This window comes from Podarcis pityusensis, assembly GCF_964106645.2.
Source record: "Podarcis pityusensis genome assembly, chromosome: 4".
NCBI lineage: Eukaryota > Metazoa > Chordata > Lepidosauria > Squamata > Lacertidae > Podarcis > Podarcis pityusensis.
Genome location: NC_138027.1, coordinates 85,309,922 through 85,323,564, shown reverse-complemented (window position 1 = coordinate 85,323,564; position 13,643 = coordinate 85,309,922). Strand labels below are relative to the sequence as shown.

The 13,643-nt window shown below is 41.3% G+C and overlaps 1 protein-coding gene and 2 long non-coding RNA genes across 8 annotated transcripts in view; 1 reads left to right on the top strand and 2 right to left on the bottom strand.

Moving 5' to 3' along the window:
* The window catches only part of FARP1 (FERM, ARH/RhoGEF and pleckstrin domain protein 1), a 188,656-nt gene that overhangs the window by 109,573 nt on the left and 65,440 nt on the right, over positions 1–13,643 (top strand). For all 6 annotated transcript variants that reach the window (XM_081002981.1, XM_081002980.1, XM_081002979.1 and 3 more), the window contains exons 3-7: positions 3,643–3,747; positions 7,141–7,183; positions 9,859–9,937; positions 11,930–12,027; positions 13,418–13,532. In XM_081002981.1, the coding sequence (XP_080859107.1) occupies positions 3,643–3,747; positions 7,141–7,183; positions 9,859–9,937; positions 11,930–12,027; positions 13,418–13,532 (440 nt within the window). The remainder of the gene's footprint in view (positions 1–3,642; positions 3,748–7,140; positions 7,184–9,858; positions 9,938–11,929; positions 12,028–13,417; positions 13,533–13,643) is intronic.
* Positions 1–13,643, bottom strand: part of LOC308475980 — a 1,233,414-nt gene that overhangs the window by 1,190,556 nt on the left and 29,215 nt on the right. The gene's annotated exons all lie outside the window — the stretch shown is intronic.
* Positions 4,785–8,474, bottom strand: LOC308475881. The gene is made up of 3 exons (XR_013985474.1): positions 7,652–8,474; positions 6,920–7,162; positions 4,785–5,263 (listed from the first exon to the last, which is right to left on the bottom strand). It is a non-coding gene; the product is annotated as an uncharacterized lncRNA (long non-coding RNA).

Genomic DNA, 13,643 nt, shown 5'->3' with positions numbered 1-13,643 from the left:
AGGTTCAGGAGAAGAGAGGAAAAACTCCCTTCTCATTACATACAACTTTCATTTTTAAGCAATATTGTTAAAAACTTTTTTAAAAAAATGTAACGCACTCATGGGCAGGTAAGCAAACAGAACTTGTTTCCTTTCAAATGATTTTCATTCTCAAGTTACTAATAACAAGAGACATTTGGTGTTTTATATTTAAAAATGATTCTACAGACAAGGTAATTCCTGAAAAAGGTGATTGAACGATAGTTAGAATAATGAAAACTGCCTCAAAACTAGATTCTGTACAAAGTTAAATAGAAGCCAGCAAGCAAAGAGAAGCAAATGTAGGACGTGCAATAAAATGATCAATGTGATCAAAATGAGATTCAGAAAAACCCAACCGAGTAGTAGAATTAAGAATGGAGTTTGGGTTTGATTCTCCCAGCCCTCTCTTCACTTGGATTAATAGAAAGCCCGTTGCTGAACTGTGTGTTGGGAGCGCCATTAATGAACCTTTCACATTGGTAGCATCTGAACAGTAATGAAGCAGAGAAAGAACCAAACTAGGGCAGGGGAGAATTGCAATAATTAAACGTTGAGGAAAGAAAGAACTTGTAATGTTTAAAAAGTAGGTATGGAAAGTCTGAAGAAAAGAAGAAAAAGAAAGAGGTGTTGAAGACGACTCTTAAGGTTCTGTGCTTGGGGTAAAAAAAAGAAAACAAACATTACTCCACAGTGAGAGAAAAGGCACAGTGATTAATGATAAAAGTATCAGATAATGTGGAAAGAACAAGTAATGAAATATTTGGAGCCAATCAGTGTTAATGCCTGCATCCCATTTTGTTATTAAATAAAATTAGATTTTATCTCCATTTGGAAAAATGGCTGACTGGGATACTTTAAAACCCTACGAAACCTCTATTTTGTTATAAGAGCTTTATTGGAGTGCAAGGGATTCAGTAGCCTATGAGAAACTTTGCTTACAAAATCATAATCCAAAATCACTTGAGGTGGATTAAAAACTGTGTTGATAGCAGTGTCTAACTGGGCTGATGAAGAATATCTTTAAATTAGAAGGATCAGTTTGCTCAAAGAAGCAGTGGATTAAAAAACAAAACCTTCCAGGACATGGGTTCTGTAAACATTGCTGAACATTTTTCTCCTTCAGCCACTTCCTTATTGAAAGGTCATCTCAAAGAATGAGGTACACACAGTTCTTGACCATAGAAGAAGATAATCTGTTTATTGATTGAGAACTTCTTTAGGGTCAAGCAAATGTTAAAGCTATTGGAGACCCTGAGCTTTTCTAATGAAAGAAGAATATATATCCTTGTTCCAAGCTTGGCAGGGTGGGGGGAGAGACCGAGACTGAGCAGAGTGGAAGTGACTAGCAGACATGAAGAATGCTGAACACATAACTTAGGCGGTAACGCTAAACACACGTAGGAAAAAAACTAAGCCCAACTGAGCACAGTGGGACTTATATATCTGAAGCCAGAAAGGTCAACAGTTTCTCGAGCCTGAAATTGCTGATGACCCTGGAGAAGGGCTCTGTGGTTTGGGGATGGGGTGCGTCCCAGAGAGTTACGGGTGAGTCAGATCCCGGGGTAGTCACCCAGAACCCTGCTCTGCCCACCCACTTCATCCCAGCTCCTGTTTCTCTCTTCAGCTTCCATCTCAGTACCGCTCCTCAGCATTGCAAAGGCACACCCCAGCCCATCCTCTCAGGAGAAGTCAGGTGCTCAGTCCAGTTCAGAGGTGTTGCTGTCACCTTCGTTGCCTAGGTCACAGAGATGCCAGCACAGGGACGAACAGACTACTCACGTCCAGCCCGAGTTACCATTTGCTTGCCTGTTTCTGCACAGAAATCGGGTCCTCCCTTAAAGAGGGCACGTATTGCGGTGAGACCTGGGAAACCGACACCCTGTGTTGTGGGTGGGTACAATTGGACAGCCACAACACCCGATTAGTAGGTACCTCGAAACTGGGTACAATCTGGCCAATGGGACACAGTCCAAGGTGTTATGTACTGAAGTTCTCACCCTGGGCCAGCAGGGGGATACTGTAGATAGTTCAGGTCCACATATGCAAATAAGGGACCGAAAGTGACGTTCAGTGATTGGATAGTTACAGAAAATGGTTGCTGTTGCATTCTAGTGGAGCTCTATATAAGCAGGCTGGCTGAACCCTTCAGTTCAGTTCTGTTCCGGCCTGTGAATAAACAAGAGCTGTTTGAAGAATCGCTGTGTCGTCTGATATGTTCACCCACAACTTAACACAAACGGTTCGAGGGACCTATTTATGCCCATGCACGTGACCCAGAGCTTCCTCTTTCGGCGCGTGCATTCGGAACACCCACCCACCTCTCCCTACTTTTAGGGCATTTTTTGATTGACCTTGCTATGCCGTCGTCTGTCGTTGGGACAGGGGCACGGCAGGAATTTTCCCCACTTGGCTGATTGGCTGTTGCCATTTGGGTTTTGCCTGCTGTGTAGCAAATTGTCACAACTTGTAAGGTTGTGGATAGGCTCTGGTTCAGGTGATAGGAATGGGAGAACGCTCTCGCTATCCCTATGTGAAGGGTATTCTGTTAAAGGAATCCAGGGACTCGATGGTTTGGTCAACCCCTGAGGGGGGGTTGTGCCCATGCCTGAGTACAGGGGTACATTTGGGTGGCAGAGTTAGCCCGTTCCCGGCTTTCCACTTGTCCAGGTGTTCACCCTTGGCTGACCTATGCTGGAAGCCTTGGTCAGCGCTACCTGCATGGCAGGGAGCTAATCGGACCAGAGCCTATGCAACCAATCAATTTCTGTAATCAATAAAGTTGTGGCCTGTATTCTACCATAAACCAAACCAAAATTTGAGTCAAGTGAATTGATTTAGGGGGGAGGTTTCTAGGTCTCAATACACAAGTTGTGCTTTGCCAGGAGCTGGGTGTGGTGGTGGGCCTTATTTTTCATTATTTTTAAGGCTGCATGCATAATCAGATCAAAAATGATTCCTAAATTCATTGGAAGATAACACTTGGATTTTGCATCCTGGTTTGTTTAAGCATATTTGCATTTCTTCTTTCGCACAGTGTAGTAGTTACTCTGCTGTTTTTACTGTTTTGCATAATTTATTCTGATGCTGCTACTTGAGGGAAGGCAGAACAGGAAGCTGATGCTTCCATTTCGGTCCAGTGTGTGTATCTTATCGAGCTCGAGTGGTGTGGCTTTTGAAACTATAAAGATACGGATTTGTAAAGAAAAATGGCGGTGCGGTTTTGTGGAAATGGTTACAAGCTGAACTTTGAGAATGGCCATACAAACCTATTAACAATAATCATCTACCTTTCTTAATCAGAATAAGTGCAGAAATGAATATTGAGCACAGAGTGGCTTGTTATAAAGAAGTTGGACACATAACGAGCGTTCTGGGCCAGTTCTTGCCCATCTCAGTTTCAACAATCCTTGCAACAATACAAATAATAAAAAGATCCACAACCGAGTCAGTACTCCCAAACACTTTGGCATCCAAATAAAAATAGCTACTGCTTTTCCTTCAATTGAACACCTAACTATAAATTAATTGCATTTTGTGCTCACCAAGGAAACTGGATTTATAACTTATTTTTCTTTTCATGTGGAAGTACAGCGTGTAACCTTTTGTTGTTTCTAATTACAGCAAAGAGCACCAGGGAAGGTTTTGCTGGATGCAGTCTGCACTCACCTGAACCTTGTTGAAGGTGACTATTTTGGCCTTGAGTATCTGGATCATAAAAAAATCATGGTATGTGAAGAAGCATTTTATATGCATATTTTGTCAGCGTAAAAAAAAATCATGGGAGTGGGCTTGCAAGCAGTTGCATTTAAAATGCTTCCCAGTTTTCTTGTTCTGGTACTAGAGGAAGAAAAACAAAACTGGGCATATGCAGCTGGGTGTAGTTTTTATTTATTTTATTTATTTAAAGTATTTCTAAACTGTCTTCCGAAGGCACTAGGGTAGTGTACAATAGACATAAAATTATTCAGAGTACATAAACAATCAAATAACAGCCTTCAGAGTAAATTGCATACTGAGATGCAACAGAACAATATAGAAAGTAAAAGCAGACACACTGCACAACCTTTTTAATGGTTAGGAAAATAGCCTGGCACCTAAACATATTGTGAAATTGGCACTAACTTTACCTCTTTAGGGAGGGTATTCCAGAGTTGGGATACCACTGCAGAAAAGCCCCTCTCCTTAGTGCTAACTTCCACATGTTTCGGAACTGCATGTGAACATGTACCGTATTTTTCGCCCTATAGGGCGCACCGGCCCATAGGGCACACCTAGTTTGGGGGGGGTATAAAGAAAAAAAAATTACCCCCCCCCGGCACGGGGCTGGGGCGGGGGAAGCCTGAGCTTCCCCCGACCCCAGCCCCCAGAACAGGCTGCTATCTGCAAGCCTTGGGAGCCCGGCGGGAACTCCCGCTGGGCTCCCCAGGCTTGCGGATATCTGCCCGAAGCCCAGGGCATGCTGCTCAGCGTTCCCCAGGCTTCAGGATGCAGGCTGCTATCCGCAAGCCTGGGGAGCCCGGCGCGACTTCCCGCTGGGCTCCCCAGGCTTGAGGATATCTGCCCGAAGCCCGGGGCGCGCTCCGCTGCGCTCCCCGGGTTTCGGGCTGCAGGCTGCTGTCTGCAAGCCTGGGGAGCCTGGCGGGAAGTCGCGCCGGGCTCCCAAGGCTTGCGGATAGCTTCCTGAAGCCTGCATTCGCCCCATAGGACGCACACACATTTTCCCTTCATTTTTGGAGGGGGAATTGTGCTTCCTATAGGGCGAAAAATATGGTAATTTGTGTACAGATTTGTTATTAGCATAACAGAATCATAAGCTCTATCAAAAAGTTGGTTAAAACAAGAAAGCTGCTGTCTTTATATATAGATGATGAATGTTGAATAGTCTCCATATAATCTGCAATATCTTTGTCCAAACCACGTTCCAGTAAATGGCATTTGTTTTGTCCATTCATTGGTTTATCTCTGCTAGCAGAGTATTGCTAGAAAAATTGGACCACCTATTGTAGCTTGGCAATGGCTTCCTAATACTACCCTTTTGACTGGAATGAATTCACATATTGCTGGCAAGGAGAGTCTGACCTGAGTTGCTTCTTACCCATTTCCAGTTGTAATCTCTGTGCGAAAAATAACAAGGCACAGTTACCTCCTCCTGTGCAGGATGCCCAGTCATTTGTAGCTTAGTTACGCGTTTTCTTTAGGAAATTGGCAGTGCACAACATTCTTCACTGTGCCAAATGTGAAGCTGAAAAAACAAGATGTAGAGTTAATGGAATGCCGTCAAACATTAAGATGTTGCTAACAAATAAATGACCAGCGCTTTAAAGGTTTTTATTGGCTAGCAAAAATACGGTTTTAAAAAAAGCTTGCTTTTCAAATTGCATCTCAAAGGAATTATTTATACATTTTCATGTGCTTAAGAAAAGAACCTTGAAATGAAAAATGGCTTTGTTAAATTGCTATTTTAGCTCTTTAATAATATAAAAATGGTTGGGGGGGGACTGAATAATTTAAATATTTCTCAGGTTTTTTGGGTTTTCTTCAAATGTGGCTCCTGGGGCTATGCTTCTGTAACAAGGACACTGGAAATGAGTTTTGCCTTTGCATAATTTACAGCTGCTCAAGGTCACACTTAACAAATATGCGTACAGGTAACTCGCAGCTTATGCTCATTTAACTTCTGCGCATTCAGCTTTACTACATACTTTGCAAAATTTGAAAAAAATAAAAGGGGAAGGGGGCGGAACCCCATGTGTTTTTATTGTATGTGATTTTGGGCTTTACGTACTATCCCCAAAGAGTCACCTGTAATTCTTTCTAAAGCCTGTTTTTTAAATAGTTCATTTCCAGGAGAAAGGTAAATTTCCTTTTTGTAAGAAACATATTTTATATGTTTATTTATTTTTAAATAAATGCATGCTCATTTAATGCTGCAGCCCTATACCTATTTATTTGGGAGTAAGCTACTGTGACTTACTTTTGAGTAGACAAGTATTGGATTGTGATATAAAAGTTGCATCTAAACCCAACCAAGCATAGTATATTCTATTAATATTAATATGACATGTTACTGATATCACAGTCCTGTGCACATCTGCTCAGAAGATAGTCCCATTGAATTCAGTGGGGTTTACTCCCTGGTAACTGTGGATAGTATTAAAGACTGAACCTGTTATCTGTTTTGTAAAGATGGTCAGCTTCACCTGTATCTTAACTTTCCAGGTGTGTTCAGCTTTCATTCATGCACCAGGAATTTGTGGAAGCATCATCAAATGTTGCTCAGGCCAAATAGCCTTTATATTATGAAAGCTGCATGTTTACTACTCTCCCTATGGAATTATTGGATGCCGCTTTGATAGCAGAGGAATTCACATAAGAGCCCTGCTGCATCAAGCCAAAGGTCCCATGCTGTTTTCCTCAGTTGCCTTCTGCAACAGGGAAGGCTAGAACCAGCTTGTGTAAGCGATGCATCTAATTGACCAGCAAGCCACCTAGCCCAGGGACTGATCAGAGTGGCAGAAGCCACAATGGAGGGATAAGATCATTTAGCTTTTCTCTTTGGTCACTACTCTGGGTGTCTAACACTGCCATGATCCTCACCCTTTGTGTGTGCTTTCTATATTCCCAAATTACCTAAGAAGCGTGGAATAGAGCTACAGGAGAGTAGCAGCTGTACCACCCTCACAGCATTAAGTAGCATGCCAGAGTCTCGTTCGTTATCGGAATTAACCAGACAAATCGCTCCACCAACTAAGAACGGCCATGCACCCCCACCCACAGCATTAAGTAGTTTAACAGCCTTGTCCCATTTTTCAATGGGAGGTTTTTGTGACTGTTCATTCCACTACTAGTTGAGGTTTTGCCATGGTCTTTACATTTTTGAATGTTTCTTGTTACATACACTTCAGGGCCCTTTGGTTGAGGTTTAATGGCAGTTTAGGCTTTTAGTTTCCCTTGGCAGAGAAAGAGGAATCTGAAAGCAGGAAAATGTGTGCTGGGTGACTGGCTGCCTGTTAAAATGTGGTGAAGACTGCTGCATGCTGTATCAAATAATTTAGTTGTCTACACTGCGTTGCTATATTTGCAGAGATGATCGTGTGCATTTCTCCCTCCTTCCCCTAGGTATGGTTGGATCTTTTGAAACCTATCGTGAAACAGATCAGAAGTACGTAAGAATGGGAACCATTTATATTATATTTGCAGAAACAAAGAAAGTCAATAGACTTGATGGCAGGATTTAAATAAACATTCACATTATTAGTATTAGAAAATGTTTAGAAAATAGTGAAATATTACAGTGTATCTACTTTTATTTTTAGGTTTTTAGGTTTGATGTTATGTGTTATTAATAACTTTTTCTGTTAGGAGATAGCAAAGTGGGTGAAAAGAGAAACAAACCAGAAGCGGAAGTTGGGGGAAGCCCTGGAGGGGAGGGAGGGAGGACTATATAATATTTGTTAAGAAATTGAGATGTAGGTAATGAATGAAAAAGAAAAATGAATAAAATTTAAAAAAGAGGAAGTATGTACCGACAGTATGCTTCATATAGATAAGACAAGCGTGAATCCATAAACAACTCAGCTCTTTCCAATATTTGGTGGAGAGCAAGAGCATGACGTCTCTTTTTACCCACCTTCTTCCATGGATGCTCAGGTGGTAGCATTCTGATAGGGCCTATGTATGTAAAATTAAACATATGTAGGCCCTGATTGCATGGTCAGTGCCAAGATTGTATCTGGGCTGCTGAGCATGCAAAGTAGGTATACAGTAATTGGACTTTATATATGCAGGTCCTGTTCAGATATTGTACCCCTATGTGGAAGGCCAGGAATGTTGGAGGCAGGACAAGCTAAGCAAGGTGCACTCTCACCTCTCGCAACACATACAGGATAGATCCAGTCCATGGTGTGTTTGTGTGTGTGTGTACACACAGATCACACACACACTGTCCTCAGCAGTATCCTGAGAAGTCTCTCTCAGCAGCCATTCTCCTCACACACAGAGAGAGAAGAAAACAGTCAAACGACAGCTACAGGAATAACAGTCACAACAGAATAGAATGCCTCTCTCATGTGACTCACTGTCAGCCAGTTGCATGAGAGCTACTGTCAAAGGAAAAACACCAAGCTAAAAATACATGGCAATTCAACATAAGTAAACATTCCCATTTCAGGAAATCAAACCATTTTCCTTAACAGTACAGACCATAGTTTACTTGAACTGGATCAGGGGACTACTAGTTCCTTTCGAATGCCGTGTATTGTTTTGACTTTGTGATGGTGAAGTGTTTTATATGCTACCTTTCTAGCAGAACTTTACGAAATTGTTCAGCAGACTGCTTATCCAAATTAGGTTCTGACAATAGCCACTGGCAGCTTTATTTGCCAGTTGCACAACAGGCTAGATGCATGGACGTGAATGCTGACTTACACCTTGAATTAATTTATGTTGCATTAGTTTCTCCTGGTTCAAAGCCTGTCAGTGTGGCTTTGAAAAAGAATATGCCATAATGATTGAAACCATTTGCTTACTCCCGTGCATCTGTGCTTGCTCACTTCTCTCTTTCTTCAGAACATTGCAGCAAGTCACAAGGGGTGGTTTTAGAAAGAAGGTTAGAAGCTAGGCAAGTTTTGCAATTTATGTCTGCAGTCCTTAAGAACTTAGCTTTGCAGATGAGGTGGCTGAATACACTTCAGTTGTCGGGTGTTGCATTTTGTTAATGTTCCCACACATACACCCAGCATTCCCCACATGTAGTGAATTATTCCTTTAAGGAAGAATATTTTTTAAAAATCACGTCTTCATTGAGGCCTTTCTTTTTTCCCAGTATAACAATATAATTGCATACAAATAAACAGCATCAGCAATACAACATAAAGTACAAAAACATGAATAAGACAGTATGGTGGGATAAACCTGGCCCTGCAATTTTCAAAACACAAACCAGTATTGTGTTCTTAACATACATAAAGCATAACAGTCGCACAACAGTGCAGTAATCATGAGTTGTATGTTACTGGTAGCAAGAATATGATCTTACAGGCTGCTCAAGAAGCCTATGCACAATCACCACATTTCGCAACTGCCTGCATATTTCAAATAAATTGGTTTCATGAAGCACGTAGTTTCTATAGCTTTCTGCAGTGTCAGCTACAGAGATGACACCTTCCCATTTGGAATCCAGGTTTGAACAACCCTAGATATAGTTCTAAAGAAATTATTTTGAGATACTCACACCATCATGGGTCGGTCAGTTTCCGCATTTAATCAGGCAATGGCAAGCAAAATGGAAGAAGTGTAGGGAAGGGGGACACTATTAGCCATTGTTTTATTATGCGGTTGCCAGCGGACGTAGAGATCATCTGAGCACAAATGTCCACACTGCCTTTAGTTTTATTAAAAATAAAAGGGCTTTCAGGCTTGGAGTTCTGGTCTGAGATTGCTTCATTGTCATTTTGTGAAGAAAGGAGAATAGTTGTTCTGGCTGGGACTAATGGGAGTGTAATCAAAAGCGTTCTGGAAGGGCACCAGGTTTGGGAGCAAGATGCGCCAACAGAATGGCAGTATAAGGCAACTTTCTATGTTCTTAACACAGCAGCACACACTTGCAGGTGGCCATTCTGATCTGCAAGGATCAGGAAAACGTTGAAAGCTGTCTTTGTGCTATTATTTTGGCAAAATAAGTCTTGGCTCAAAGTGAATGGGTGTCCAATGGTAATTGTGGTTGATGGGTACTAGTCACACCTGAGTTCATACAAAGGTGTTTGTGTGAGCAGGAGGAAACTACTTAATTCAGAATTTTAGGTTTCTTCTCACCCACCCCCCTTTTCTTCCCCCTAGGGCCTAAGCACGTGATTCTAAAATTCGTGGTGAAATTCTTCCCGCCTGATCATGCTCAACTGCAAGAGGAGTTAACAAGGTCAGTACTGCCATCCATTTTCATTTGTGCCTCATTAAAGGAGTGGATTGACAGCTACTTGAAGCATGCATGTAGATATACTGCTGAATGAAGAAAAGAAAAAATAAACCAGATTATGACAGGGGGCTAGGCGTTCATTTTGAATTGGATTCTAGTGCCTGGTCTGACATTAATCTGGATGGGGCCATTGGCTGGTATAGCAAGGAAAGGGCCTAGAGACCTCAACAGATTGGCCCTCTTCTTTCCTGGTTTGGCAGCAAGATGCCATTTGTGGCTTCAGCTTTCAGTGATATTTTAGAAGCCTCTGTAAATGTGTGGGCTGTCCATTGTAACTGCAGTTTCCATGACACTCACATGCTGTAGACATATAATTCATGTGCAAGGCTGTTCGAGGGCTATAGGGCACCTTTTGGTCTTCACACTATATTTTGGTGCCTGTTTGTCCTCTCCAGTTCCGAGAGACCATGAAATCAGTATCTGGCCCAAGTTGTAGGTATAAACATCTCCCTCCTCCTACAAATTTAGTTGCGCTTCTCTGTATTCCAGTTCTGTATTGAGTTTTCTATTTTAAAATTGGGGGGGAAAGAGTTTTTGTTTGTGTACAGAATTATAACTGTATAATCTTCAGGGTGTGCACCTCTAGTGTATATGTAAATTACATACTTTAGCGGGAGGGTTTTACTGTTTCAAATTCTCCTAGCATTATAGCAAGCTGCTACTACTGCCAAATGCTGAGTTTCAGTACTATAGACCTTTGAACCATCATTGCATATTAGTAATTTTAATTGCTCTTACTTATCTGTACTTCTTTGAAGTTTTAGCATCACTTTTTCTGTTTCATCTGATTTCCCTCCCTCCATGATTTCCCGCTTCTTAAACTAATACGTAGTAAGAAGGGTTGGTAGTGGTAGGATTATGGGTGGAGAATAGTGTTTATATTCCTGAAAGACAATAAAGGCAGGTAACAACAGTCCTGGAAGCTTATCTTCAGTAGCAGGCAAGGCCCTGGAGCAAATATTAAAAGGAAGAACAGTGAATGGAAAATACTCGTTGTTATTCATTTATTCATTTGCTTTTTTAATATGCTGGTTTTCAGGTATAGGCAACCCCTGAAAGTTCTGGAAGAAACTAGCAGATGGAACATAGGGCAGCACAGGTTCTTTAAAAAATCAAAGACCAGACTAATCTGATACCCTCTTCTGAGAAGATAAATCTCACTTGCTCTCTGAATAAGAAAAATGTGGTGGAAATTTCAGAGAGAGTGGCCACGCTCTTATGCAATGCTAAACTTTTTTTTTTTAAAAAAGATTAGTTTAATAAGTCAGCCAAACTGCAATCTAACAGTGCCTTAAGCACTCGGTAGAGTTTTTGTTTCTTTTTTCTTTCCTTTTTTTAAAAAAAGCCCTATATCCAACATAAATAGGATATAATGTTTTCTGGTGCAATTGTTAGCCTACATAGCTTATGAGTTTGTTTTAAAAGAGGCGGGGATATCATTTGGTGGTTAAAAATGTGAAATTCCTGCAACAACTAGATTTATTTATTACCTGTCTTGCCTCTCCCCACTCCTCCCAGAAGCTTGTAGTGGTATACCTGGTTCTGCTCTGTCTTCACAACAGCCCTGTGAGGTAGTTTAGACTGAGAGGTGACAAATGGCCTGAAGTCGCCCTGTGAATGTCATAACTAAATGGAGATTTGACTCCAGGCCCTAATCCAACCACTACCCTTCGCTGACAATTGTTGTTTTACTAGTTGCAAGTTCAGGAAATCCAGAGTGTGTTTATGTTTCAGACACCCATAATTCCAAAGGTGAGAATTAATTCAATGAAGACTATACAACCACTACATTATTTTGCAGTTATCTCTTGTTTGCGAAGTGGAAGGGATCGTTGCTAAATCTCCCCTTGTTAACATTTCAGTTTCACAGATGTCCTTGCCACTCCATGGAAGCCTTCTTCATTCCTCCACTGCTTTTTCTTTTTGTGTTTTCAGGTACTTATTTGCACTGCAGGTAAAGCAGGATTTAGCACAAGGAAGACTAACCTGTAACGACACCAGTGCTGCTCTCTTGATCTCACACATCGTACAGTGTAAGTAAAACTTGCTCATCTCCAAACCCTTCCTGCATTTTGAAGAATAAGGTACTTGTTCCCCAGGTAGAATACTGACTTATGAATACATTTTCAATAGATTAAGGTCAGTTGCTGTATCCATAAATGTATGTTCATAAAGATACATTGGGCTAGTATCTGAGTGGCATCCATTTTCTTCAGCTTGTTTCAAAATACTGTGGCGAAAATGGAAGCAGGAAGGAATTGCTATTTGCTTGTTTCTTTCAATATTCTTTGCCACTGGAATGTGTATAATGGAAATGGGATTAATAAATCACACACACACACACCACACACACACACACACACACACACACACACACACACGTAGATATCACACACACACCTGGTGGGATTTAGAGTATTCACTTTCAGTTAGCGCAGGCAGAATTTGCCCTTCATAATTTGTCTGCTAGATTAGCAGCTAATTCATGGTGGTATCTGTTGTGAGGCATTTTCTGTTGTGTTTACCTTCATATGGTTTTGATGGGCCTGCGTGTGGTTTTCTGTGCTCTCCCATGTGTGACTAGAACCTTATACACATCTTTCCTCATTAGTGTAAATGTGACATGTGCCAGCAAAAATGCCTGAAAGAGAACTACAGTGAGAGCCACATGCCACTAGTTTTCTTCATCAAAGTTTCTGCATTTCTCAGTGCATTTTCTCTCCAGAGTATCGCTAACTAGTTATCATCTACTGTGCCAAATCTTCCCTGTCCTTTCTCATATGTGTCATCTGAGTAAGATGAAACTGTTAGGGATAGAAATGCAGACCAGCGGACAGGGTGAGGCTGCAGAAGTTGGGCTGTTGTCACAAGGCATCCAATTATCAATTCTTTCATTTATTATCATAGTTTAACCACTGTTTGGGGTGTCACCCTCTGGATTTTCTACTTTGGGCATCACATTGCCATCTACTATTCCCACAGAAGTCCTGTAACAGAAGAAAAACAGGCCTTTTGAGAAAAGCAGCTGTAAAGAACAGCATGCTTTGTGATACGCTGGAAAATGCTGCATGTTTTCAAGAGGAGCTTGTGTAATTTGCTGAACCCTCAGAAATCTCACTTCTGTGGTTTGATCCCAATGGATCCTTGCTAATTGACAGCAGACCCTACAGCTCAGTATCCTTCCTCCCTGTTTTCAGTCCTTTGTGTGAAATGTTCAGGACCACAAGTACAGTGCTCTGTTATTCACCGCTCACTGCATCTTTCAGGATTTTCTGTTCGTTCCACCTCGAAAATAAGCATCCATACAACTTAAGAGTGCATCCTATTGAACTCAGTAGAGCTTACTGATAAATAAACCTGCATTGGAATAGACTGCCTCATACATTTCAGCTATTTGAGTGCACTTTTCCCCCCTCTCCCTAGCTGAGATTGGGGATTTTGATGAAACCATTGATCGTGAACACTTAGCAAAGAACAAGTATATACCTCAGCAAGAAGCATTAGAAGACAAAATCATGGAATTTCATCGTAATCACATGTAAGTATTACTATTCAATGCTTAAGTAATGGCATTCTTAGTGCTGTTGTCTTATTAAGCAGGACTTTTGTCCTTCAGATTTATAATCTAAGAAAACCAGCAGAAAGGTTT